At 40.8% G+C, this 26,161-nt stretch overlaps 1 protein-coding gene across 1 annotated transcript in view; it reads right to left on the reverse strand.

The window, feature by feature from the left end:
• The window catches only part of ntrk2a (neurotrophic tyrosine kinase, receptor, type 2a), a 337,581-nt gene that overhangs the window by 71,220 nt on the left and 240,200 nt on the right, over nucleotides 1-26,161 (reverse strand). The window contains exons 14-15 of the mRNA XM_055161959.1: nucleotides 25,532-25,720; nucleotides 424-554 (exon numbers count right to left, since the gene is read on the reverse strand). Of these exons, the coding sequence (XP_055017934.1) occupies nucleotides 424-554; nucleotides 25,532-25,720 (320 nt within the window). The remainder of the gene's footprint in view (nucleotides 1-423; nucleotides 555-25,531; nucleotides 25,721-26,161) is intronic.

Raw genomic sequence — 26,161 nt, forward strand, 5'->3', positions numbered from 1 at the left:
CAAGACAGGACAAACATTTACGTGCACTGACACAAGTAACATCAACCCTAACTTTTCGCTAAATTCCGCGGTTCAGTTTCCAATTTTGGCCTCATCATTTGATATTTATTTGATATGACAGTTTTCTTTCCATTCTAGTGCTACTTTTTGGAACTGTAAGAGACGTAACTCACCAACACGTGACCCTTTTTGTCCAATCCAAATCTAAACACTTGGAAAAAAATCTCACGAGATCATTTTTCTCTTGTGTGCACGATCTTGTGGCAATTTTGTCTCGCGAGATCTTGTGGCACGAGATCTGATTGTTCCTGCACTTCAGCCAGAACCACTAACCTCCTCGTTACCATGCCAATTTACTTTCACTTTCACTTTCACTAAAATAAACAAATCCACACGCAGCAGATGCAGAGTTGTGTCTCTCACCTTGACAGCCACGAGTATCTTGTCCTGGTCTGGGGACAGGTTGTAACACTCGGCCAGAAACACTTTCCCAAACGCTCCCTCTCCCAGCTCCCTCTTCAGGACGATGTTGTGTCTCTTTATGTGCTGCACGACTGGAACACAAACACAAAAAACACACAAACACTCACGTTACACAACAATACTTTCTTTTATCCATCAGCGCACACAGTAAATCATTTTACAATTAATTATGTGTAATATGAATTCATTATTTGTAATACAATTGTCAGGCGCCAGTGTTTCTGACTTTTAATATTGTAAACTTTAAATATTTCAAGCATTTTTTTTGGGAATTTTGAACAAATCCAATCAATCTGTAAAATAATTAATTCACACCAAATACAAAGTAATAAAAAAAAAAATTTAAATATAAATATTTTCAGAACTACATATTTTGAACACCCCACCCCATCCCCCCAAAAAATAAATAAATAAAAAATAAATAAAATAACTAACTAACTAAATAAATATACTGTGATTGACAACTTTTGACTAAAGATTTGTATAAATGACACTAAACTTTAAAATAAAACAAAATAAAATAAAATAAATTTAAATTGTTATATAAAGCTGTAGCATTTGTAGCTGCAAAAAAAAAATTATAAATAAAAATAAATAAATAAAAGACCAAAAACTTATGAATAAATCAAATAAATAAATACATAAAAATGTATTAAAAAATACAAATAACTTTATTCATTCACTTTATTCTTGTAGCAGTAGATGTACCTGTCTCTTGCTCTCTTTTTTGCTACTTACTTAGAATTTATTATTACCTTTTACATTTTTTACTCATTGTTATTATATTATATTGTGATGTGTGAGCTACTGTGTCCAAATAATTTCCCTTGTGGATCAATAAAGTTTGTCAAAGTCAATAGCTGCAGGCTATAGACTACAGGCTTACGGCTGCAGACATTCGGAAAACAGGAAAAACATTTTCCTAAAAACAATTTGACCATTTCTACCAATAAAATCATTAGATTCATTTTTATTTCCGCTTTAATCCCACTCACATGTTCTGAATTAACATTTTAAAACAGAGGCTGATCGCGGCGCTAACCCTTTGTCACAATAAAAAGTGTGTGTAATCTGTGGATCTGTACACACACACACACACACACATCTGCTGCTGCGTGTGTGTCTGCGCTGCACTCGGCCCAACTCTGCACACCGCACACCGCTCCTGTTGCTAGGCGACCGCAGACTTCATGCCGGCAGATTTTTAGAGAATTTGGCGCGTCACCATAGAGACAAAATAGAGGCTTATTGTGCGGCGATTAGCCTTAGCGTAGTGGTCTTACTATCAGCAGGCTCTGTGTGCTCCGAGTGTGTGTGTGTGTGTGTGTGTGTGTGTGTGTGTGTGTGTGTGTGTGTGTGTGTGTGTGTGTGTGTGTGTGTGTGTGTGTGGGGCAGGGACAGCTGACGGGGGCGGCTGGCAGGAGCAGTGACAGGAGCAGACTGTTTCTTGAGTCATTAGGCTGAGTCAAGAAGAATAAAAACATGACATTAGGTCAATCATATTTAATACTGATGGAGCAGAGACTATTTATTTAGTTAAAATGTAGATTCTTGAAATATGAAGTTCTCGGGTCTAAATAGTATTGATGTAACAATATCCAAATCTCTCGGTACGATATTATCACGATATGTATGTCATGGTACGATATTATCACAAAATACATCTCATGGTACGGTATTATCACGATATGCATGCCATGGTATGGTACTGTCACAATATGCATGTCACAGTATGATGTTATCATGATATACATCCCATGTATACATCTCGCTTTATGATATTATCACAATATGCATGCCATGGTAGGATGTTATCACAATATACATCTCGCGGTGCAATATTATCACGATATGCATGTCACAGTACAATGTTATCACAGTATACATCTCACGAACACATCTCGCAGTGATATATTATCATGCTGTGCATGTCACAATATGATGTTATCCCAATATACATTTCATGTATACATCTCGCAGTATGATATTATCACGATATGCATGTCATAGTACGATGTTATCATGATATACATCTCACGTATACATCTTGCGGTACTATATTATCACAATATGCATGCCACTGTATGATATTATCACAATATGCATGTCACAGTACGATGTTTTCACGATATACATTTCACGGTATGATATTTATTGTGATATTTTGAAGAGACTGATATAACTGTAGATGAGATACGTTTCTGCTTTTAAATATTTGGATAAGATTTTAATGTGAATTATTTCCGTCATAATCCCAAGAATTCATGTAAAAAACATATTTCTTCATGTTGTCTGCGCTGAAATGAATCATGGGATATGTAGTTCTTTGTGTTTATAAGGTTTTGCTACTGTAAAACCTGCATTTAAGCAAAGGAACTCAATTCAACAATATTTTTGTGAGACTTTTGACGATGCAATATCACGATATTTCGGTCATTGTTACACCTCTACTAAATATGTGCATTAAATTTAATTGAAATTTTGTGAATCAATAAGAAAATCTGGCTCTTATGTTATGTTAAAAGCTGTAGTCCAATTCCTCTTGAGTCAGAGAAGTAAATATGACAAAGTGACTAAATATGGCCTACCATTTTAGCCTAATAAAATACCGTAATTTCCAGACTATAAGCCGCTACTTTTTTCACACACTTTTAATCCTGCGACTTAAACAATGATGAATATAAAGAAGGATTATTTGCAGCATTGGGTTTGTCAAGTTTTTGTGCACAGTTTTGTATCGTGTTTTTGTATATTTATGGAGAACTGTCGATTGAATACGGCACTGGAGAGATCACTAGATTGCTCAAACATGTATGGATGACATCTAAAACCTCTTCAGGCAATAATACTCCCTCTTTAAAGGTCCTATATTACGCAAAATCAACCCTTGTGAGCTTTAAGTCGCGTTATAATGTCATTACCTCCTCAAAAAAAAAAAAATATCTGGAGTATAACGGAAAAGTTCCACGGCGCAGCTAAAGAGGCATTAGTCTGTCCTAACACCGTCCTCGTTTGACGACGTAATTGGGACAAAATCATCGTAGCGTGAAGTTTAGCGCTCTGTGTCCACCTCTCTCCCTCTCTTTTCCTCATTAAGATCCTCAACAAACCCGAATCCTGCTCAAACTTCACTCGTCACGTCTGCGTTCGTCGGCCACAGCGGGTATCTCACTCTTTCATTTCAGAGCGTTTAGCATCTCTCCATCCGGACTCGTTACACACCTCCGCTCTGTGATTTTCTTCTCCTCTGTTGCCGTATCTGCTCACAACTCTCCTCACAACTTTACAGAATGCTTTTAGAGTGCGTAAGTAGTCGAGTAATTACCGGGATGATCAGGTTTTTTTGTTTATCCTGGTTATGGGAGAGTCTGTGTAGATGTAGTGTCCTGGTTTCAGTATCCTGGGTGTTTTAGACCTGGTTTAGACCTGGTTTGGACCTAGTTTAGTCCTGGTTTAGTCCTGGTTTAGACCTGGTTTTAGACCTGGTTTAGACCTGATTAAATCCTGGTTTTAGACCTGGTTTAGACCTAGTTTAGACCTGGTTTAGACCTCGTTTAGTCCTGGTTTTAGTCCTGGTTTAGACCTGGTTTTAGTTCTGGTTTAGTACTGGTTTAGTACTGGTTTAGTCTTGGTTTAGACCTGGTTTAGACCTGGTTTTAGACCTGGTTTTAGACCTGGTTTAGACCTGGTTTGGACCTGGTTTAGACCTGGTTTTAGACCTGGTTTTGACCTAGTTTTAGTCCTGGTTTAGACCTGGTTTTAGTCCTGGTTTTGACCTGGTTTTAGTCCTGGTTTAGACCTGGTTTTAGACCTGGTTTTAGACCTGGTTTAGACCTAGTTTAGACTTGGTTTTAGTTCTGGTTTAGTCTTGGTTTAGACCTGGTTTAGACCTGGTTTTAGTTCTGGTTTAGTACTGGTTTAGTCTTGGTTTAGACCTGGTTTAGACCTGGTTTTAGACCTGGTTTAGACCTGGTTTGGACCTGGTTTAGACCTGGTTTTAGACCTGGTTTAGACCTAGTTTAGACTTGGTTTAGACCTGGTTTAGACCTGGTTTAGACCTGGTTTTAGACCTGGATTTAGACCTGGTTTTAGTTCTGGTTTAGTATTGGTTTAGTCTTGGTTTAGACCTGGTTTTAGACCTGGTTTTAGACCTGGTTTAGACCTGGTTTGGACCTGGTTTAGACCTGGTTTTAGACCTGGTTTAGACCTAGTTTAGACTTGGTTTAGACCTGGTTTAGATCTGCTTTGGACCTGGTTTAGACCTCGTTTTAGACCTGGTTTGGACCTGGTTTGGTCCCAGTTTAGTGTCCGACAATGAGTGGAATTACCAAAAAAAAAAAAAAAAGGTTTGTGTGAATGAAACAAAACACAACTCCACATCTGTTGTTGAGGAGGTTAAACATTCAAACACGACTCCACGCTCACAAGAGACAGTTCTGCTGTAAGACCTTTAAATTTATCACAATACCCAACGCAAAAAAACAAACCCCACTCAGATCTGTCCCTAAACGTCCGCTCTGTCGTCGCATCCCTCGCTCCTCTTCTCCACATTATTGACGAGCGCTTTAGAGCATCAAACATCGCCGGGGCCTCGTACAGTCGGGTTCATCAGCAGATTCCGCGCGGCTGAAGAATTGGATATCTGCGGACGCCATTAAATCTCACGCTCGCCATCTGCCTCTCGATGGCGTCTCCCGTGACCCGGACGGGAAATACAAACGACGGGAGAAGTGGTGATTTGAAAATGAAATGGGACAGTTTACATAGAAAGAGCATTTGTCTCCGGGGCAGAGGAGCTTTTGAACCAAGACAGGTTTTGATTTGGGATCCATCATCGGGGGTTTTACGGGCTGCTTTATTCGCTTTTGCTTTGGAACATTTTTGCGCCAGATGCCCTACCTGAAGATGTTCTATGTTAAAGGGCTCATATTGTTTCCTCGTCACAAACAGACCTGGAGTTGGGTTTTGCTTCATTCACACAAGGGTCTGGTCAAGTGTTAACGGAGGGAAACGGGCAGATGTTTTACATTCAAATGTCTCTTATTCAGAAACTAGAGGGACTATTGAAATAAGTAAAGTATCAGAATGTAGGAAAGAGTTACACTCCAACAGGGTCAAGTTAAACCTGTGAGATTCTTTCAAGTTGTTGACAAAAAATTTAAAAACTCATGTCAGTAACGAAGGGAATGAAATATGCAGCACTTTTTGGGCAATAAATCCAAACAGTGATAACTCTTGGTTCTCACTTACATATCCTTAACAAACTGGTTTGAATATTTGCTTCATATAGTTTTCTACCATATGGTACAAGATTAGGTTGAAAAACCTCTTACTTTTTGAGTAATGAGATTTTTTATTAAGAAATGTCATGGTAACGGAGGGAAAAGTGATTTTGCATAATTTGTCAGATTTTTTTCTTCCGAATACTTTAATATTACTTCAAAATGAAAGAAACTATTTCTATAAAATATGTCAGTCCTTCAAAGCAAATTTTTTATCATTTTAAATACTTTTTTTTTGTTTTAATCCTGTCCCTTCATCAACAGTTCAAAGATGGAATAACACAAGATATGATGAAATACATCTATTTATTTACATGATTTTCAGGTCTTTGAAATTTGGGAAATAATTTTTGTTCCATGTTTCATACATGGTCTGTTTAAAACGTATGTAACTTTAGAACCAAAAATGGTACAGAAAAAAGGTCAACAGTTTGATAAACTAGAGTACATATGTATCTGTTCAATACATTTTTATATCAGATGCATTAACTTGAATTTTTGGCCTTGATGTTTACTTCTGCTTGACCGGGCCCACAAGTTTAACACACAAACCCTGCATGTTTAGGTTCTTCTGAAAACTGAAAACGCTCTGTTCCAGCTTGTGGTAATACAAGAAGTGCTCCACTGTGTTTTTACGCTCCACAGACTTTCACTACAATCATTTGGATGTTTAAAGTCCTGGAATTGTATCAACTGAACTAAAAGTAAAATGAGCTATTAACTTGAAAATTACCACTTCGTGACATCACAAGGTGGCCCAGAGTGTTTTAAGCTTTGGAGATGTAGACAGACTAATAATAAAGAGTTACTCAAACACTTGTGAATGAAGCATTTTTAAAAACAAGGTTTACAAAGGGATGTTCAAGCAGCAAAGAACAACACAAAAAGTATAAAAAAGCAACCAGAAGGCAAACAAAAACAGACAATGATGCAAACTATCCAATAAATTATAATAAAAAATAGAATAAATAAGGAATAAAATCAAGCTAAAAGCAGTTAAAGAAAGGCTTATAAAAATGTGTCTTTAGTCGGGATGTAACAATAACCGAAATATCGTGATATCGTATCGTCAAAGTTCTCACAATAACATCGTGGACCATCACAATATATCGAATTACAAGTCTCTTTGATTAAATTAAGAGTTATGGTGCAGCAATAGATTTAAATAAAAAGAGAGCGAACAGAGGGAACTACATCGACCATGATCCTTTGCTCCATTTCAGCGCAGACTACAAGAAGAAATAACAGTTCTAAGCACTTTTAAGACTTTGGATTAAGTCTTGACAAGGCATTTTAAGAGGAAAATGTCGCATATTCACAGTTTTGTTTGTTGGCCTCCACAAAATAACGTACAGAGAGATTTGGATATTGTTACATCCCTAATCATGAGCCTCCCCACCATATTGTGAGCTTCCCCGCGATATCGCAATAAATATCATATCGTGAGGTTTATACCGTGACGATATCGTTTATATCGTGAGACTTGGATATCGTTACGCCCCTAGTCTTTAGAAGTGATTTAAAAGATGATACTGATGGTGCGAGCCTTTTCTCCTCAGGCGGGTCGTTCCAAAGTCGAGGCGTCCGGACTGAAAAGACTCCAACACCTTCGACCCGAACCTGGACTTTGGAACAGCCAAAGGGACCTAAACACAACGGATTCCAGGCACTCCAAAAAAGTAGAAAAAGTAAAAAATCGCACGAGGAAAAATATAGTTAACCCTTACATACTAGTGGGTTCAAATTTGACCCTTTTTTGACATTCAACAGTAGTAAAAATACACTAATCATCATTCTTTGATCCCGAAATTTGATGACTTTTCCTAAATTTGGCCAAAGTACACAAAAATTAAAATATTTAAAAATGTCATACTTTTGTACAAGTGCTACAAATTTTTGAACACCGAGGCTGGTTCGGGTCAATTCTATTGAGATGGATTTTAGCTCTATCAGCACGGGTCAAATGAAGCAAAATAGAAGTTTTAGAGAATCTTGAAACTGTGAAACTGCACAGACCATGTTTGTGTGTATTTTTTTATGGGACAGTGGTGACAGAGTTCAAGAGTTCCTGATCATCATGTTTATGGTGCACATAAGGAACACACCAGAGATTTTCTTCTAAGTTTGTTTTCACACAGGACAAAATAGATCTTTAGTTCATAATTTGACATAGACACTTACTATGAAGGAATTCTTGGTTCGGGTCAAATTTGACCCCAAACATACTGTGAAGTCTTAAAGGGATAGTTCGGGTTTTTTGACATGAATCTGTATGTCATCCCCATGAGCAGTGTCATACATCCACACTGACTTTACCCCCGACAGCGTCCTGTGAGCCGAGACCCTGGCCGTTTTCGGTGATGACAAAAGTTGTCCGGCAAGTTGGCTGGGGACAGTAAAATAAAGCGTTTTTCTTCTCAAAACAATATGTGCTCTAAAGAGTGATACATTTGCATCACAAAACCTTTGTCCTCGAAAATGTCAGACCTTATAATCGCTTGGCACTATTTTCTCTCCGTTCGTATCACTGCGCACTGCTGCCAGATGACAGCCGCACACGGATCCATCACTTTCTTCAGTTGTTCAGCAGTGTTTACATGCGCAGACCGCTGCGACGTGAGAGAGCTAACGAGAGAGCTAGAGCCATAAGTATATAAGCTTGTATAAGATACATAAGAATATCCCCTTGGCTTTGTGGTAAAGGCAAAGTCTTCATCGTCGGTGTCCTAATCAGACATGTTGTCGCTAACATTCCAAGTAGTAAACAAAGTGAACCAGGCGCGGCTGTCACCTGGCAGCAGCGCGCAGTGATACGAACGGAAAGAAATAGTGCCAAGCGATTATAATGTCTGACTTTTTCGAGGACGAAGGTTTTGTGATGCAAACGTATGACTCTTTTGAACACATATTGTTTTGAGAAGAAAAACGCTTTATTTTACTGTCCCCAGCCAACTTGCCGGACTACTTTCATCAGCACCGAAAACGGCCAGGGTCTCGGCTCACCGGACGCTGTCGGGGGTAAAGTCAGTGTGGATGCACGACACTGCTCACGGGGATGACATACAGATTTATGTCAAAAAACCCGAACTATCCCTTTAAGAAATGAACAGTTTGTAAGGGTTAAAAGGCCTTTATTTGAATGGCCAAAGCCAACATGTTTTTGACCTTAGCTGGTCTTCATCAGGACTTAATTCAAAGGGACCTGCCTGAGGATCTAAGGCTGCGGGAGGCTCGTACGGGGTTAAAAGTTCTGAAATGAAACTTGGTGCAAGACCTCAATGAGCTTTAAAAGTGATCAGTAAAGTCTTAAAATCGATTCTAAAACACACATGCAGCCAGTGAAGGGAAATAAAATGGGTAATACACTGATGCTGCTGCGTTCTGAACCAGTTGGAAGAGGGAAATCTGCAATGTTTTTCAGTCCCCTGTGATATTTTTTCGTTTCTGTTTTCCCTTTTTTTAAGCAGCCATATTTGTTTCGATGCACACTGTCCATGCTTTTCCTTGATTGGCTAATCCACCTGTCAATCACTCCCATCTGACCCCTGGGAGATTCAGCAGTGACTAGACTCTGATATTGTTATTGGAGAAGTGTGTATTGTGGATCACTGGGAGCTAACGATGAGGGAACACTGTTCAGACATAATTAAAATCTCATAAAAGTCAAGTTTGCATAAGACGCCCCCTTTAACATTTGAGAGAAGCGTAATGAGGAGCAGTTTTCGCCGTCTGAATCGTGGGAGTGATTGTAACGACGGCGGTTGATAGGACAGAGAGATGAATCACAACTCAATTGAAATCGCAATTTGAATGCAAATCGCAAAGACTGCAGTTTCTGAAGTGCCCTAAAGTAATTTCCTTCACATAAAAACTGATAACTCTGTAGTTCTGGGATGTGGGTCTTGTATTCGTTTGTCAGTTCATACTTCAGTCTTTTTGTTAATGCTCGCAACATGTTTAACATTTTCGGACAAATCTTGTTAGAAAAATTTCAGATAATTTTCTCAAATCGTTCAGCCTACACTGGTCGATAGAAACGTGTGTATGTTACAGAAAATGGACTCTCGTGAGCTTTAATGGTGCGTTTGATTATCCATCCGTCTTGGAGGTCCGAGGACGTTGCCTAGCGACACGCACTTTTCCTCAGACGGCGAACTTGCCGCTCGGAAGAACTCGGAAGACTTCGAGCAAGGTTTCCGAGACAGAATCCAAGACGCCTGTGCCACTGTGTCACTTTTAAGTATGAACAGTTTTCATTGTGTTTGGAGTAGGGATGGGCATGATTAGTCGATTAATCGATAATTGATCCTTAAGAATTTCATCGATTACGTAAATTTTAATCGACAAACCGAATGCAGGTTGCTGTGCGTAGCGTGACCAAACAGAGGTCCGTACAAGTAGCTCTCTACACTCAGAAGGAGCGAGCAAACACAAACAGTCAGTCCGCCTGTAACGTACCGAAGTGCATATGCGTATTTAATGATGACTTGTACAAGAAATTCCACACTTTCCGTTCCGGTCGGGACAAGTGTGAGTCCATGTGCACAGTGTATAAAGCAAGAACATATGTTTCTGTGTCCAGTGGGAAAAAGTTTTACCAGGTGAGAGTCGCTCAATGTCGATGACGAGTCCCCACCTCCCTCCCCCCGTACGGTGTCCTGGTTTTGACAAACGCAAATATGGTCACACTAACCTGTATTCACCTGAGTCATGTTTTTTAATCCAACAGAAGTTGACTGCATCAGTGACACAAGAGCTGGTAGTTTTATCTTCTCTTAGTTTATGCAAATTAGCGATGTGGTTTTAAGTTTCGTTTCTGTGAGAGTTGAACAAAACTGAATTAAACACATTATAATAAACGGGCTGATGTGGCTCTAGAGTCGTTACGGTTTATATGTCGTAAAGTTGAATTTATTTATGCAGATTAGTAGTGCAGATAGTAATAATAATGATGATCATTTTAATATAAAAACGTTAATGATTAATCGATAATCGATCGTTAATTCTCTCGACGATCGATTAAGAAAATTTCATCGAATGCCCATCCCTAGTTTGGAGCTTTGGTGGTTTAAATGACAATTTCATACCTTAATACCTTACTGCAGGGGTCATCAAACTAAGGCCCACGGGCCAACTCCGGCCCTCCATACCCCTTTGACCGGCCCCCAGCCCCCTGTGCCCCCACCACTTGAGGCAATGCTCAAAATTTGTCATGGCCTTTTTTTTTTTTACTTTGCTCACCTGGATAGACATAAGAGCTGGCAAATTTATCTATTACTCATATTATAATTTCTTAGTTTTTTTTTCTTTTTTTTAATGTATTTATTTTATAGGCCTATTTATTTGACTTTTATTAAGTGCAGCACACAGTTATTATCAATACAGTCGTTATTAATATTATTATTCATATAATATTATTATAAAAATGAAGGCTGTGCCAGACCAGTCATTTCTACTGCACAGTGAGGCCTGCTCATGGTCATTTTGGTCATGGTCATACAATTGTGTTCTACGGCCGACCCCACCCCGCCCCCCTCACAGTCAGGAGGGATAATATGGCTCCCAGAGATAAAGGTTTGGTGACCCCTGACTTACTGTGTCCGTATCACTGCCTTTGGGTCTGGTGGTCGGTTTATGTTTAGGCCAAGATTGAACAAAGACTTGTTTTAAACAGGTGTTGCTACACGTTCTTAGGGTTGCAAAAAGAAGATAAACAAAAACAATAAAAGCTTTCCAGTTGGCATCCACGGTTTTCTCCAAGTCGGGCACGTGAAGCATAATAAAACGATTGAAGTGTGGATGTGACGTCATATCTGAGATCCAAGGGGGTTTGCAGAGAATAGAAGTCATGTTATAACACTGTTACCTCCTCAAAAACATACCATACATTTAGTTTCATTCACACATGTTCTTTATTATTACTCTGTCTACATCTTCAAAGCTCAAAGTGCTCTGTTTCACCTTATGATGTCATGAAGTGGTAGTTTTCACATTAACAGCTACGTTTACCTTTAATTCAGTAGAGATCGGCAATTCCAGGGCTGAAATTAACCAAATGATTCTAGTGAAGGTGGATGGAGTTTAAAACCACAATGGAGCACTTCCTGTATTGCCGTATTATGCAGGGTCCCCACTCTTTTCCAAAACTTTTCCATGACTTTTTCATGACCTAAAGTGAATTTTCCATGACTTTACAGCACCCTACATGTGTAGAACTGATCTGATTTGAACTTTAAGGGCTAAATATGAAATGTTAACACTTTCCTCTCACTTTATGGTTTGGTTTTATAGTTTTTAACATTCAAAATCCTGTCAGTGCATTTATTGTCGTCTCTTTTAAACAAAATGCCCCATACGTTCTGAAATAATCATAATAGTGTAATGAGAACTTAAAGGTTGTAAGGAGGATTTTTTTTTAGGTTCAACTTGTCATTGAAAGTTTAAAATAACATTACAGAGACGCAGCAGCCTTGTAATTATGATGACAAAAAAAAAACAAGAATGAAAATCTATCAACTGTGGACGTAGTGAGTCCAGACAAACATCAGCCAATAGATAACAAGGCTCCCTCTTTATCTATTGGCTGTTAGGTTGTCAATCAAACTCCTTATGTTTCTAGTGTAACTGACTCTCGGCGCGCGGGGATGACGTGGTTTATGCGGCGGTTCTTAGAGGCTTTTTTAAAACTGTCGCTTCCTCGCAGTTCGCATAAAGTTTGTTGAGATGTCGGACGAGAATCCACGACCAGTTCGATGCAAAAGAAAGTCCATTTTTGAGGTCGCTGAAAGAAGAAGAGAAGGAGAAAAGGAGCGAAGACAAACTGAGGTGATTCTTGGAGATTCCTTCCAGCGATGGTGCGACTGAAGCAGACGAAGGCTCTAAAAACTGACGCGTCGGTTGTTAAATTATTTCAACAGTGATTCTGAACGTGCACTGGATGTAAACAAGCGTGATTTCTAGAGTAAAGAGGCGGGAGGAGGAGATGTTTCTACTGAGGAGCTGTGGAGGAGGAAGGTGGAGTCACACAAGCACAACATTTGACAAAGGACTGTCACTGTATTTTTCTTCCCTGAAAAAATCCTCTATACAAACTTTAACAGAACGATGTAATTGCGTGAAAGAGATACTAAAATCCCATGACTTTTCCAAAACTTTCATTGAATTTACAAACTTCCATGACATTTCCAGGACTTCCATGACCGTGGGAACCCTGCATAATATTAAGTGTGTTTCCAGGTTGAGAGCCCAGCTTAAATATGCAGGATTTGTGCGTTTAAACACGTGTGAATGAAACAAAACTCAACTCCAGGCATGTTTGTGACGAGGAAACAACATCATAACTCACTGCAGATCAGAAAATAGTGTCGTACGGATTCTTTAAAGAGGCCGTTGTTTATGCTGCCTGTAAACCGTCCTCTCGTTATAAGTACGTGGAGATGAAAACATGGAGGGCTCTTCAGTCAGCTCTTATATTACGGTGTGTGAGAGCTGTGGATTCTCCTGTATAATCCCAGCACATGTTACTGAAACGTCTCCAGACTAAGTGTTCTCCAGACTCACCTCGTCTCCTCTACACACTGTACACAAAGGAAACATATGAGGTAAAACGACTTGAATTCACTCTATTCAAAGCTGCACTGTGTAACTTTTCGGTTCAGGGTCCGTCACCTGCTTGTTTCTCTGCCTGGAATGTCCCACAGTATGACTTTAAACAGCTTTACCTTACATTTATTTAATTAGAGGTGGTTTTATAGCTCAAAAATAAATCGAAAAACAGGCATTTTGACTGTGAGCGGGGTCGCCTCTCCACAGATCTGACCTGTAACCTTGTCTGGTTTGGGGTCCATGAAGATACAAAGGTTTAATGCCACGCTGTGACACATAAAGTGTACCTGACCTGGTCTCAATTTTTGATTTAAATAGTGTTTTAATTTGTTTATTTAAATGTCTGAGTTCACTATGGAAGATAATTTGTTCCATCAGATTATTTTATTTTTATTATTATTATTTATTTATTTTATTTTTATTTTTTTAGATTTTTTTTTAAATTTTTTTTTAGGATTTTTTTTTTTTTTTTAGGATTTTTTTTTTTTAGGATTTTTTTAAGGATTTATTTATTTATTTTTTTTTTTAGATTTTTTAAGATTTATCCTTTTCTGTTCCTTTTGTTCATGCAGAAAAGAAGGCAAATAATGGTAGAAATATGTATTTATGTAAATTGTCAGATTTTGTTGTTGTTGTTGTTGTTGTCTTGAAATTGATGTCAACAAAATAATAGAATAAGCAATAAATAAATAAATAAAAATGTTAAATACTGTTGATTTCTCACTTACTCTGAAAAAAACTTGAATTATTTTTAATCTGAATTTTAGTTGCAGAAATTTGAAGTGTACATTTTCAAAGTGCTTAAAATTCTGTATAAAAAAACTCACCTTTTAAATATTCAGCACAAATATTTTCTCTCAAAATTCAGAGTGTAAAATTTGCAGTGAAAAAAATTCCCTGTCGTCCTCACTCTGATTCTGAAAATGTGAAATTGTATGACTGTACATGCATGATACGTTTAATGCCATACTGGGACATTCCAGACAAAGCAACAGCATCTCCATGGAGACAAGCAGATGTTCCCTTCGACCAGAAAAGTTACACAATGCGCCTTTAATTAAAATTTTATACTCTAGACCTGTAAATAAAAATATAAATCAGCCAAAACAATCCTGTTCCATATTCTGAATTCAAGACGCATTAAAGGTGCATTAAGTAACTTTTCGGTTCTGTCACCTGCTTGTTTCTATGGAGATACCATTTATCTACCTGGAAATGTTCCACAGTATGACTTTAAACAGCTTTACCTTACATTTATTCAATTACAGGTGGTTTTATAGCTCAAAAATACCTAGAAAAACAAATTCTGACTGTGAGTGGGGGTCGCCTCTCCACAGATCTGACCTGTAACTCAGTCTGGTTTAGTCTCCATGGTGATAGAGAGGTTTAATGCGATGAAACAGGAAGCAGTCAGATCACAGGACTAAAACATGGTACATTCAAACTACTTTTAGAGAACTGGAAATGACAAGAATCAAAAAGGCGACACAATAGGACTGAGAATACAATTTCCATTTCTTTGAACGAGCTAAAACTTTTCAGTAAATCCACAAAGCCTGATGGATTTTGATGATTTGAGTTGCGTTCTGAGGAGGTTTGACAAAACATTTTCACAATAAAGTCGATAAAGGATTTCAAAATGTCTCTCTCTGCTGCGATCATTTCCACTGAAGTAAACAAGAACATGTCAGATACAGGACGCGCAGGCGGTCAAGAAACACGCTGGGGGGAAATATTTGGGATTTTTTAATAAGATTCTGTTCAAAGTTCACTAAAAATTTGGGTTATTTTCATAATTTTTATTTCACTACACACTGTAAAGCCTAATGAGTAGACCTTACTTGACAAAATCTAGGAAATCGATTGTCTTGAAAAACCTGACTGAAGTGAACAGTGAATCTAAAGATGAGTTTACAAGTCATTCCTCGGTGAAGTGTTCAGTAAATTCCTCTTTTACCTAACGAGGCGCAACAAGTGAAGCGAACTTTAGTTTTCATTCATACAGAAGAACTCATGTTGTGAAGCTGAGCCAACGAATCAGTCAGTTCCTCAAATCTGAAATATGTAGTAACCTTAAAGTGCCCATCTCATGTAAAATAACTCTTTTCACATTGTATCTTCTGCACAATTTGTGTTTTGGAACATCCATTACACAATAGTTCTAAAATCTTACTGATTTCTTGGAGACAGTCACAGACCAGGAACTATGGAAGTCCGACTATTGCTCCTCCCCCCGCCCGTCCTGAGAAAGCACAGGCTCCGCCCTCCAAACGTGACGTAGGCTCTGAGTGAGCCGCCCTTCCTCCGCCATCTCAGGGAGGGAGGGTCCAGACACGTCGTTTCTGTGTCCGCAATCCTTCCTTATCCACACAGCTTTGAGCATATTTGTTTACGTTTTACAGAAATGAAACTTCAAACCTAATTTTCATGCTCACAACAGTTCACTTTTGTGCCCTGATGCGGTTCAGCTTCTGTCGGACTAAAGGGCACGACTCAGTGGAATATGAGTTGTTATGTTCTTTCTGTGACAGAGGGGTGTTCTGCTGATGGTGAGTCTGTTCTGTGCGTCTGTTGCATTGGAGATGGTTCATGTGAAACTTTTCAGAGATTATGCGTCTGCAGGTCGTACACACAGACCGTATATATGAATGGACATATATTCTAGCCTCTCAGCATTTTGGTGGTGAATTACTTCGCGGCGCACAGACCTACATCGGCGTATCAGTGTTTTCAGGCGTCCACACGGAGCAGGATCAGATCTGTACTCAGGTGAATTCACAGGAGCTGGAGGCACCAGATCGTTCCGTCTCTGGAGCCGTTTTGAATCGGATTAGTGCGAACGAACACTGCAATCTACAACGAAAATGCCTCAAACACGTACTAGTGTGAACGGGGCCTTAAAAACCGGAAAAAGTGTGGTGTTCTAAAACTTTTGACTGGTAGTGTAAATACACGAGTTCGAGTAAAAACAGGTTCTATTCTTCAATAATAACGTTTAGATCTACATCAGGTACAAGGATTTGAATATTTGTGAATCTTTGAAAAAAAAAAAAAAAAAACAGCAAAACTTTTGTTCAGCTTAAGTTTAAAAGCTGTTACCATATTTTCCGGACTATAAGGCGCACTCAAAAGCCTCCAACCCCATCAAAAAACGACAATCCAGAGCGCCGTATACACAAATCCACTCAGGTGTCCCAGCACGACTTCAGTAAACTACAAAGCCGCACCACCCGCAGCGCACGCAAACACACACGGAGCAGACAGCGACCGCACAGCGAAAAACACCCACAGACACACTCATCACTCCACGCCGACGAGGAACGGGACGGAGGAACGAACCGAAAAAGCGAGTGCAATGTGCCACTTCTAGACACGACTGAACAACTGAGTCACTGCGAACACGCCGACAATCCAGCGATCCCAGACAGCACCCTCCCTACACGCCACAACTGAACAAAGCCCAGAGTCACCGTGAACGAACAAACAAAGTCCCACTGACCCATCCAACTGTTGTGTTTCGTTTAATGCGCCTTACAGTCCGGCACGAAAATTCATTCAGTGACAGTGCGCCTTATAATCCAGAATAGTGCGCAAAATATGGCAACTTGAAAACTACCACTTCATGACATCACAAGGTGGACCAGGGAATTCTGTGTGATATAGTTCCTTTAAAGTCTCATCAGGCGCATTAACTCGTGCAGTGTTTCCTTGAAGAGCCACTTAACACGCTCCTGCCTCTGCTCCTGTCGGTATAAACTGCTCACTGACACTGACAGGTGGAAGATAATTTGTTCCATCAGATTATTATTATTATTATTTTTATAATTTATTTATTATTATTATATATTTTTTTAGTTTTTTTTTTAAGATTTTTTTTTTTTTTTTTTTTTTTTTTTAGGATTTCTTTTTTTTTTTTGGGGGGATTTTTTTTTTTTTTTTTTTTTTTTTTTTTAAGATTTTTTAAGATTTATCCTTCTCTGTTCCTTTTGTTCATGCAGAAAAGACAAGGCAAATAATGGTAGAAATATGTATTTATGTTCATTGTCAGATTTTTTTTTGTTGTTGTTGTTGTCTTGAAATTGATGTCAACAAAATAAAAGAATAAGCAATAAATAAATAAATTAATTAATTAATAAAAATGTTAAATACTGTTGATTTCTCACTTACTCTGAAAAAAACTTGAATTATTTTTAATCTGAATTTTAGTTGCGGAAATTTGAAGTGTACGTTTTCAGAGTGTTTAAAATTCTGTGTAAAAACTCACCTTTGCACAAATATTGTTGAATATTAAAAAAAATATTGTATTGAGTGTAAAATTTGCAGTGAAAAAAATTCCCTGTCGTCCTCACACTGATTCTGAAAATGTGAAATTGTACGGCTGTACATGCAAGATACGTTTAATGCCATACTGGGACATTCCAGACAAAGCAACAGCATCTCCATGGAGACAAGCAGATGGCAGACCCTCCACCAGAAAAGTTACACAATGCGCCTTTAATTAAAATTTTATACTCTAGACTCTAGTTCCTTTAAAGTCTCATCAGGCGCATTAACTCGTGCAGTGTTTCCTTGAAGAGCCACTTAACACACTCCTGCCTCTGCTCCTGTCGGTATAAACTGCTCACTGACACTGACAGGTGCAACGCAGACGTCTCCTCTGTAATTACAACTGCCCCCTGCAGAGACGCCAGACATCTCACATCTCTCTCTCTCACATCCCTCTCTCTCTCACATCCCTCTCTCTCACATCCCTCTCTCTCTCACATCCCTCTCTCTCTCACATCTCTCTCTCTCTCTCACTCTCTCTCTCACATCATCTCTCTCTCTCACATCTCCATCTCTCTCTCATCACATCTCTCTCTCACATCTCTCTCTCTCTCTCTCTCTCACATCACTCTCTCTCTCACATCTCTCTCTCTCTCACATCCTCTCTCTCTCACATCACATCCTCTCTCTCTCTCACATCCCTCTCTCTCACATCTCTCTCTCTCTCTCTCTCATCCTCTCTCTCTCACATCCTCTCTCTCTCACATCTCTCTCTCACATCCCTCTCTCTCTCACATCCTCTCTCTCTCTCACATCCCTCTCTCTCTCCCATCTCTCTCTCTCACATCCCTCTCTCTCTTCCATCTCTCTCTCTCACATCCCTCTCTCTCTCACATCTCTCTCTCTCTCACATCCCTCTCTCTCTCACATCCTCTCTCTCTCACATCCCTCTCTCTCTCACATCCCTCTCTCTCTCACATCCTCTCTCTCCTCACACCTCTCTCTCTCCCTCTCTCTCTCTCACATCTCTCTCTCCTCTCTCTCTCACATCTCTCTCTCTCTCTCATCTCCTCTCTCTCACATCTCTCTCTCTCATCTCTCTCCTCTCTCTCTCACATTCTCTCTCTCTCCTCTCTCTCTCACATCTCTCTCTCTCCCTCTCTCTCTCACATCCCTCTCTCTCTCACATCCCTCTCTCTCTCACATCTCCTCTCTCTCACATCCCTCTCTCTCTCACATCCTCTCTCTCTCCTCTCTCTCTCTCACATCCCTCTCTCTCTCACATCCTCTCTCTCTCACATCCCTCTCTCTCTCACATCCCTCTCTCTCTCACATCCCTCTCTCTCTCTCACATCTCTCTCTCTCTCTCTCTCTCTCTCTCTCTCTCACACTCTCTCTCTCCTCTCTCTCTCACATCATCCCTCTCTCTCACATCCCTCTCTCTCTCATCTCTCTCTCTCACATCTCTCTCCCTCTCTCTCTCACATCCCTCTCTCTCTCATCTCTCTCTCTCTCTCTCTCTCACATCCTCTCTCTCTCACATCTCTCTCTCTCTCTCACACATCCCTCTCTCTCTCACATCTCTCTCTCTCACATCCTCTCTCTCTCACATCCCTCTCTCTCACATCCCTCTCTCCTCTCTCTTCTCTCACATCCCTCTCTCTCTCACATCTCTCTCTCTCATCTCTCTCATCCTCTCTCTCTCACATCCCTCTCTCACATCCCTCTCTCTCTCACATCCTCTCTCTCTCTCTCTCTCTCTCATCATCTCTCTCCTCTCTCTCTCCATCCCTCTCTCTCTCACATCCCTCTCATCTCTCTCTCTCACATCTCTCTCTCACTCCCTCTCTCTCTCACATCCTCTCTCTCTCACATCCCTCTCTCTCTCACATCACCCCTCTCTCTCCTCACATCCCTCTCTCACATCCCTCCTCTCCTCTCTCACATCTCTCTCTCTCACTCTCCTCTCTCACATCTCTCTCTCTCTCTCCCTCTCATCTCTCTCACATCCCTCTCTCTCTCATCTCTCTCTCTCACTCCTCTCTCTCACACATCCCTCTCTCTCTCACATCTCTCTCTCTCTCTCTCTCTCTCTCTTCTCATCCTCTCTCCTCACTCTCTCTCACACTCTCTCTCTCTCTCTCTCCACTCTCTCTCTTCTCTCTCTCTCTCTCTCATCCCTCTCTCTCTCTTCTCTCACACACTCTCTCTCTCACATCCCTCTCTCTCACTCTCTCTCTCCATCTCTCTCTCTCACATCCCTCTCTCTCTCTCACATCCCTCTCTCTCTCTCTCTCTCTCTCTCTCTTCATCTCTCTCTCACTCTCTTCTCATCTCTCTCCCTCTCTCTCCTCTCATCTCTCTCTCTCACTCTCCATCTCTCACATCTCTCTCTCTCTCACACTTCTCTCTCTCTCACATCTCTCCTTCTCTCTCTCTCTCTCCCTCTCTCTCTCACTCTCTCTCTCTCTCTCTCTCTCACTCTCTCTCTCTCACACCTCTCTCTCTCAACTCTTCCCTCTCTCTTCTTCTTCTCTCTCTTTTCTCCTTTCTTTCTCAGTCCCCTTCCTCCCTTTCTCTCCCTTCTCCTCTCCCTTCCTCTTCTTTTCATCTTTCCCTTTTCCTTTCTTTCCTTCTCTCTCTCCCTTCCCTTTTTCCTTTCCCTCCTTTTCCCTCTCCCTTTGTCCATCTCTCCTTTTTTTTGCCTCTTTCCCACTTCCATCTCTCGTTCCCTGGTTCAGTTCTGGTTTAGTCCTGGTTTAGTCCTGGTTTAGACTTGGTTCAGTTTTAGTTTAGACCTGGTTTAGTCCTGGTTTAGTTCTGGTTTAGACCTGGTTTAGACCTGGTTTCAGTTCTAGTTTAGTTCAGTCCTGGTTCAGTCCTGGTTTAGTCCTGGTTAGTCCTGGTTTAGTCCTGGTTTAGTCCTGGTTTAGTCCTGGTTTAGTCCTGGTTTAGTCCTGGTTTAGTCCTGGTTTAGTCCTGGTTTAGTCCTGGTTCAGTCCTGGTTTAGACCTGGTTTAGTCCCTGGTTAGTCCTGGTTTAGTTCTGGTTTAGTCCCGGTTAGTCCTGGTTTAGTCCTGGTTTAGTCCTGGTTTAGTCCTGGTTTAGTCCTGGTTTAAGTCCTGGTTTTAGTCCTGGTTTAGTCCTGGTTCAGTCCTGGTTTAGTCCTGGTTTAGTCCTGGTTTAGTCCTGGTTTAGACCTGGTTTAGTCCTGGTTTAGTCCTGGTTTAGTCCTGGTTTAGACCTGGTTCAGTCCTGGTTTAGTCCTGGTTTAGACCTGGTTTAGTCCTGGTTTAGTCCTGGTTTAGTCCTGGTTTAGTCCTGGTTTAGACCTGGTTTAGTCCTGGTTTAGTCCTGGTTTAGACCTGGTTTAGACCTGGTTTAGTCCTGGTTTCAGTCCTGGTTCAGTCCTGGTTCAGTCCTGGTTCAGTCCTGGTTTAGACCTGGTTTAGACCTGGTTTAGTCCATATACGGCGCAGAAGTTTGGTGTTTTCTTAATAAATAACACATTACAGTTTTGAAGTAACTTGCCCAACAGTGAAGATCGTTTTGGTACCAGAATCGGTTTTGAGTATCGAGTCTATTCCTCAGTATCGATATCGAGTGACATCTGGAGTATCGCGACCGCACTCGTCGAGCCTCAGAGCCTCAGCGTGGTTCGGGGTAATCGCCGTAATGACTGAGATCTATTCGTCGTCCGTATTGACCGTCATCGATCGGCGCCGCTCGTCTTCGGACTCACGATCCTCGAGTGTTTTTTTTCTTATATCTGAAGAGGGGGGCGGGGCTTACGAGCGCGGACGCACAAAGGGGCTGATGGGAAAAATATCGATCAGGAATTTGATGAAGTCTTGATTTCAGATGGAGGGCAGCGGCCTGGGCAACTCGACGGGAGATTTACTGCGTTTGGGGAAAAAAAAATCTGCAAACTCCTGATCCGCAAATGTTAAACCTGATCAGGATTTGTTCAAAACTGACTCCGTGTTAATGTTAAGGTTTAAAAAAAATAAAAAAATATCTGACAACACTCACGTCTTTGGAGTAAAAAAACTGCGGTGCCTCAGGTGAATCAACAGGAAGTCAAAGAAAAACTCAGTGTGTTTTTGGTAAAAATTTTAGGTCTAAATTCACTTCATGAGTTAAAAAAAAAAACAACTCACAGCCCAGGTACTTGGTTTAGACCTGGTTTAGACCTGGTTTAGACTGGTTTAGACCTGATTCAGTCCTGGTTTATACTTGGTTTAGACCTGGTTTAGATCTGGTTTAGTCCTGGTTTAGACCTGGTTTAGATCTGGTTTAGACCTGGTTTAGATCTGGTTTAGTCCTGGTTTAGATCTGGTTTAGACCTGGTTTAGATCTGGTTTACTGGTTTAGATCCTGGTTTAGATCTGGTTTTCCTGGTTTAGACCTGGTTTAGATCTGGTTTAGTCCTGGTTTAGATCTGGTTTACTGGTTTAGTCCTGGTTTAGATCTGGTTTAGTTTAGATCTGGTTTAGATCTGGTTTAGATCTGGTTTTCCTGGTTTAGATCTGGTTTAGATCTGGTTTATGGTTTAGTCCTGGTTTAGTCCTGGTTTAGATCTGGTTTAGTCCTGGTTTAGATCTGGTTTAGACCTGGTTTAGATCTGGTTTAGCTGGTTTATGGTTTAGTCCTGGTTTAGATCTGGTTTAGTCTTGGTTTAGATCTGGTTTAGTCTGGTTTAGACCTGGTTTAGATCTGGTTTAGATCTGGTTTAGATCTGGTTTAGTCCTGGTTTAGGTCTGGTTTAGACCTGGTTTAGATCTGGTTTAGTCCTGGTTTAGGTCTGGTTTAGTCCTGGTTTAGATCTGGTTTAGTCCTGGTTTAGTTTTAAAAATGAATGTTCTTTATTTAGGGACAAAATAACAAAATAAAAATGGCAGGTCTGGGAGCCGCGGTTACGGACGGAGACGAGATGGTTTTTCAGTAAAAGTGAATTGGAGCCAGAGCAGAAAATGACCACTCTGTGACATCACAAGGTGGAACAGAGCATTCTGAGTGTTAGAGATGTAGACAGACTCAAACATGTACGAATGAAACAAAACACAACTCCAGGTCTGTTTTTCAGGAGATAAAACCTTTTTGTGTAATAGAGAAGCTTTCCTCCAGACTCCAGACGTGGTGGTTTTTTGGGGCTGTGGGCACATGGACGGGGCAGAGGCAGCGGCTCTCAGTTGTTTTGATTCTGTGTGTCGCTCTGGTGCAGATATTACAGAGTCTTTACACAACACACAGGCTGTAAATGTGCCCGGGCACACGGAGCATCGATCTGATCCATCACACAGACATTATGATTATTGGCACGTCATAAAAGCAGCTCTGGCCTCGTGCACTCAATTATACCAGTGCATCAATGGGAGCGCGCACGTGAGGGTGTGCACGTGAGGTGCGCGTGAGAGTGTGCACGTGAGGGTGTGCACGTGAGGGCGTGCACGTGAGGGTGTGCACGTGAGGTGTGCACGTGAGGGTGTGCACGTGAGAGCGCGCACGTGAGGGTGTGCATGAGAGAGAGTGCATGTGGTCTAAACCAGATCTAAACCAGATCTAAACCAGGTCTAAACCAGATCTAAACCAGGTCTAAACCAGGACTAAACCAGATCTAAACCAGATCTAAACCAGGTCTAAACCAGATCTAAACCAGATCTAAACCAGGTCTAAACCAGATTTAAACCAGGTCTAAACCAGATCTAAACCAGGTCTAAACCAGATCTAAACCAGGTCTAAACCAGGACTAAACCAGATCTAAACCAGGTCTAAACCAGATCTATACCAGATCTAAACCAGGTCTAAACCAGGTCTAAACCAGGACTAAACCAGGTCTAAACCAGGACTAAACCAGGTCTAAACCAGATCTAAACCAGGTCTAAACCAGATCTAAACCAGATCTAAACCAGGTCTAAACCAGATCTAAACCAGGTCTAAACCAGGACTAAACCAGGTCTAAACCAGGTCTAAACCAGATCTAAACCAGGTCTAAACCAGGACTAAACCAGATCTAAACCAGATCTAAACCAGGTAAACCACAGACTAAACCAGGTCTAAACCTAAACCAGGTCTAAACCAGATCTAAACAGGTCTAAACCAGGATCTAAACCAGGTCTAAACCAGGTCTAAACCAGATCTAAACAGGTCTAAACCAGATCTATACCAGATCTAAACCAGGTCTAAACCAGGTCTAAACCAGGACTAAACCAGGTCTAAACCAGGACTAAACCAGGTCTAATCCAGGTCTAAACCAGGACTAAACCAGGTCTAAACCAGGACTAAACCAGATCTAAACCAGGTCTAAACCAGATCTAAACCAGATCTAAACCAGGTCTAAACCAGGTCTAAACCAGGACTAAACCAGGTCTAAACCAGGTCTAAACCAGGACTAAACAGGACTAAACCAGGACTAAACCAGGTCTAAACCAGGTCTAAACCAGGACTAAACCAGGTCTAAACCAGGTCTAAACCAGACTAAACCAGATCTAAACCAGGTCTAAACCAGGACTAAACCAGGACTAAACCAGGTCTAAACCAGGTCTAAACCAGGTCTAAACCAGGTCTAAACCAGGTCTAAACCAGGACTAAACCAGGACTAAACCAGGTCTAAACCAGGACTAAACCAGGACTAAACCAGATCTAAACCAGATCTAAACCAGGTCTAAACCAGGACTAAACCAGGTCTAAACCAGATCTAAACCAGATCTAAACCAGGTCTAAACCAGATCTAAACCAGGTCTAAACCAGATCTAAACAGGTCTAAACCAGATCTAAACCAGATCTAAACCAGGTCTAAACCAGGTAAACCAGGTCTAAACCAGGTCTAAACCAGGACTAAACCAGGTCTAAACCAGGTCTAAACCAGGACTAAACCAGGACTAAACCAGATCTAAACCAGGTCTAAACCAGATCTAAACCAGATCTAAACCAGAGTCTAAACCAGGACTAAACCAGGTCTAAACCAGGTCTAAACCAGGACTAAACCAGGACTAAACCAGGTCTAAACCAGGACTAAACCAGGACTAAACCAGATCTAAACCAGATCTAAACCAGGACTAAACCAGATCTACACCAGGTCTAAACCAGGACTAAACCAGGACTAAACCAGGTCTAAACCAGTCTAAACCAGGACTAAACCAGGACTAAACCAAACCAGGTCTAAACCAGGTAAACCAGGTCTAAACCAGGACTAAACCAGGACTAAACCAGGTCTAAACCAGGACTAAACCAGGACTAAACCAGATCTAAACCAGATCTAAACCAGGTCTAAACCAGGACTAAACTAAACCAGTCTAAACCAGATCTAAACCAGGACTAAACCAGATCTAAACCAGATCTAAACCAGGTCTAAACCAGGACTAAACCAGGTCTAAACCAGGTCTAAACCAGATCTAAACAGGTCTAAACCAGATCTAAATCAGCTCTAAACCAGGTCTAAACCAGGTCTAAACCAGGTCTAAACCAGGACTAAACCAGGACTAAACCAGATCTAAACCAGATCTAAACCAGGACTAAACCAGGACTAAACCAGGTCTAATCCAGGTCTAAACCAGGTCTAAACCAGGTCTAAACCAGGACTAAACCAGGTAAACAGGTCTAAACCAGGAACTAAACCAGGTCTAAACCAGATCTAAACCAGGTCTAAACCAGGTCTAAACCAGGTCTAGTTCTTGTAGAAAATGACCTTTCCCCACACAGCTCCTTAAGTCCAGGTCTTTTTCCTGTCAGTGTTGTTACTCCAGCAGTTGAAGTCTGTGCCTGATGTAAACTGGGCCCAGTGCTGTTTTACATATTTCCAGAACAACAATAAAATTCACATCCCACTTCTGTCTCAATCTGTATTCAAATCCTGTCAGTATTTTTCGGTGGTGCGTTTTTGCGTTGGTACTCACACGTGTCGGTCTTGAGCAGACTGTTGGTGCTCCTGAAGTACTGCGGGTTCTCGATCACGGGGATCTTGGTCATTCCGATGATGACGGCGTCCGGTCCCATCTCGGACGAGGACGGCGTGTTGCTGCCGTTGGACACGTGGTGGAGCGGCGAGGCGGAGTCGTCGTCGTTACTGATCACAGAAGAAGGACCTGGAACAAAACACAGGACACGGATAAAGTTAGTTTATAATACTCCCTACAACTGTACAAAAAAATAAATTCACGCTTATGTAAGGGATAATACTCCCTACAACTGTACAAGTCACTTGTATGTAACAGATAATACTCCCTACAACAGTACAACAACTCACTCTTATGTAACAGATAATACTCCCTACAACTGTAAAAACATTTGCGCTTATGTAACAGTTAATACTCCCTACAACTGTACAAGTCACCTGTATGTAACAGATAATACTCCCTACAACAGTACAACAACTCACTCTTATGTAACAGATAATACTCCCTACAACTGTAAAAACATTTGCGCTATGTAACAGATAATACTCCCTACAACTGTACAACAACCACTCTTATGTAACAGATAATACTCCCTACAACAGTACAACAACTCACTCTTATGTAACAGAT

The sequence above is a fragment of the Boleophthalmus pectinirostris genome, unplaced genomic scaffold (assembly GCF_026225935.1).
Source record: "Boleophthalmus pectinirostris isolate CB_2022bp ecotype Guang Dong unplaced genomic scaffold, ASM2622593v1 HiC_scaffold_4, whole genome shotgun sequence".
Classification (NCBI taxonomy): Eukaryota; Metazoa; Chordata; class Actinopteri; order Gobiiformes; family Gobiidae; genus Boleophthalmus; species Boleophthalmus pectinirostris.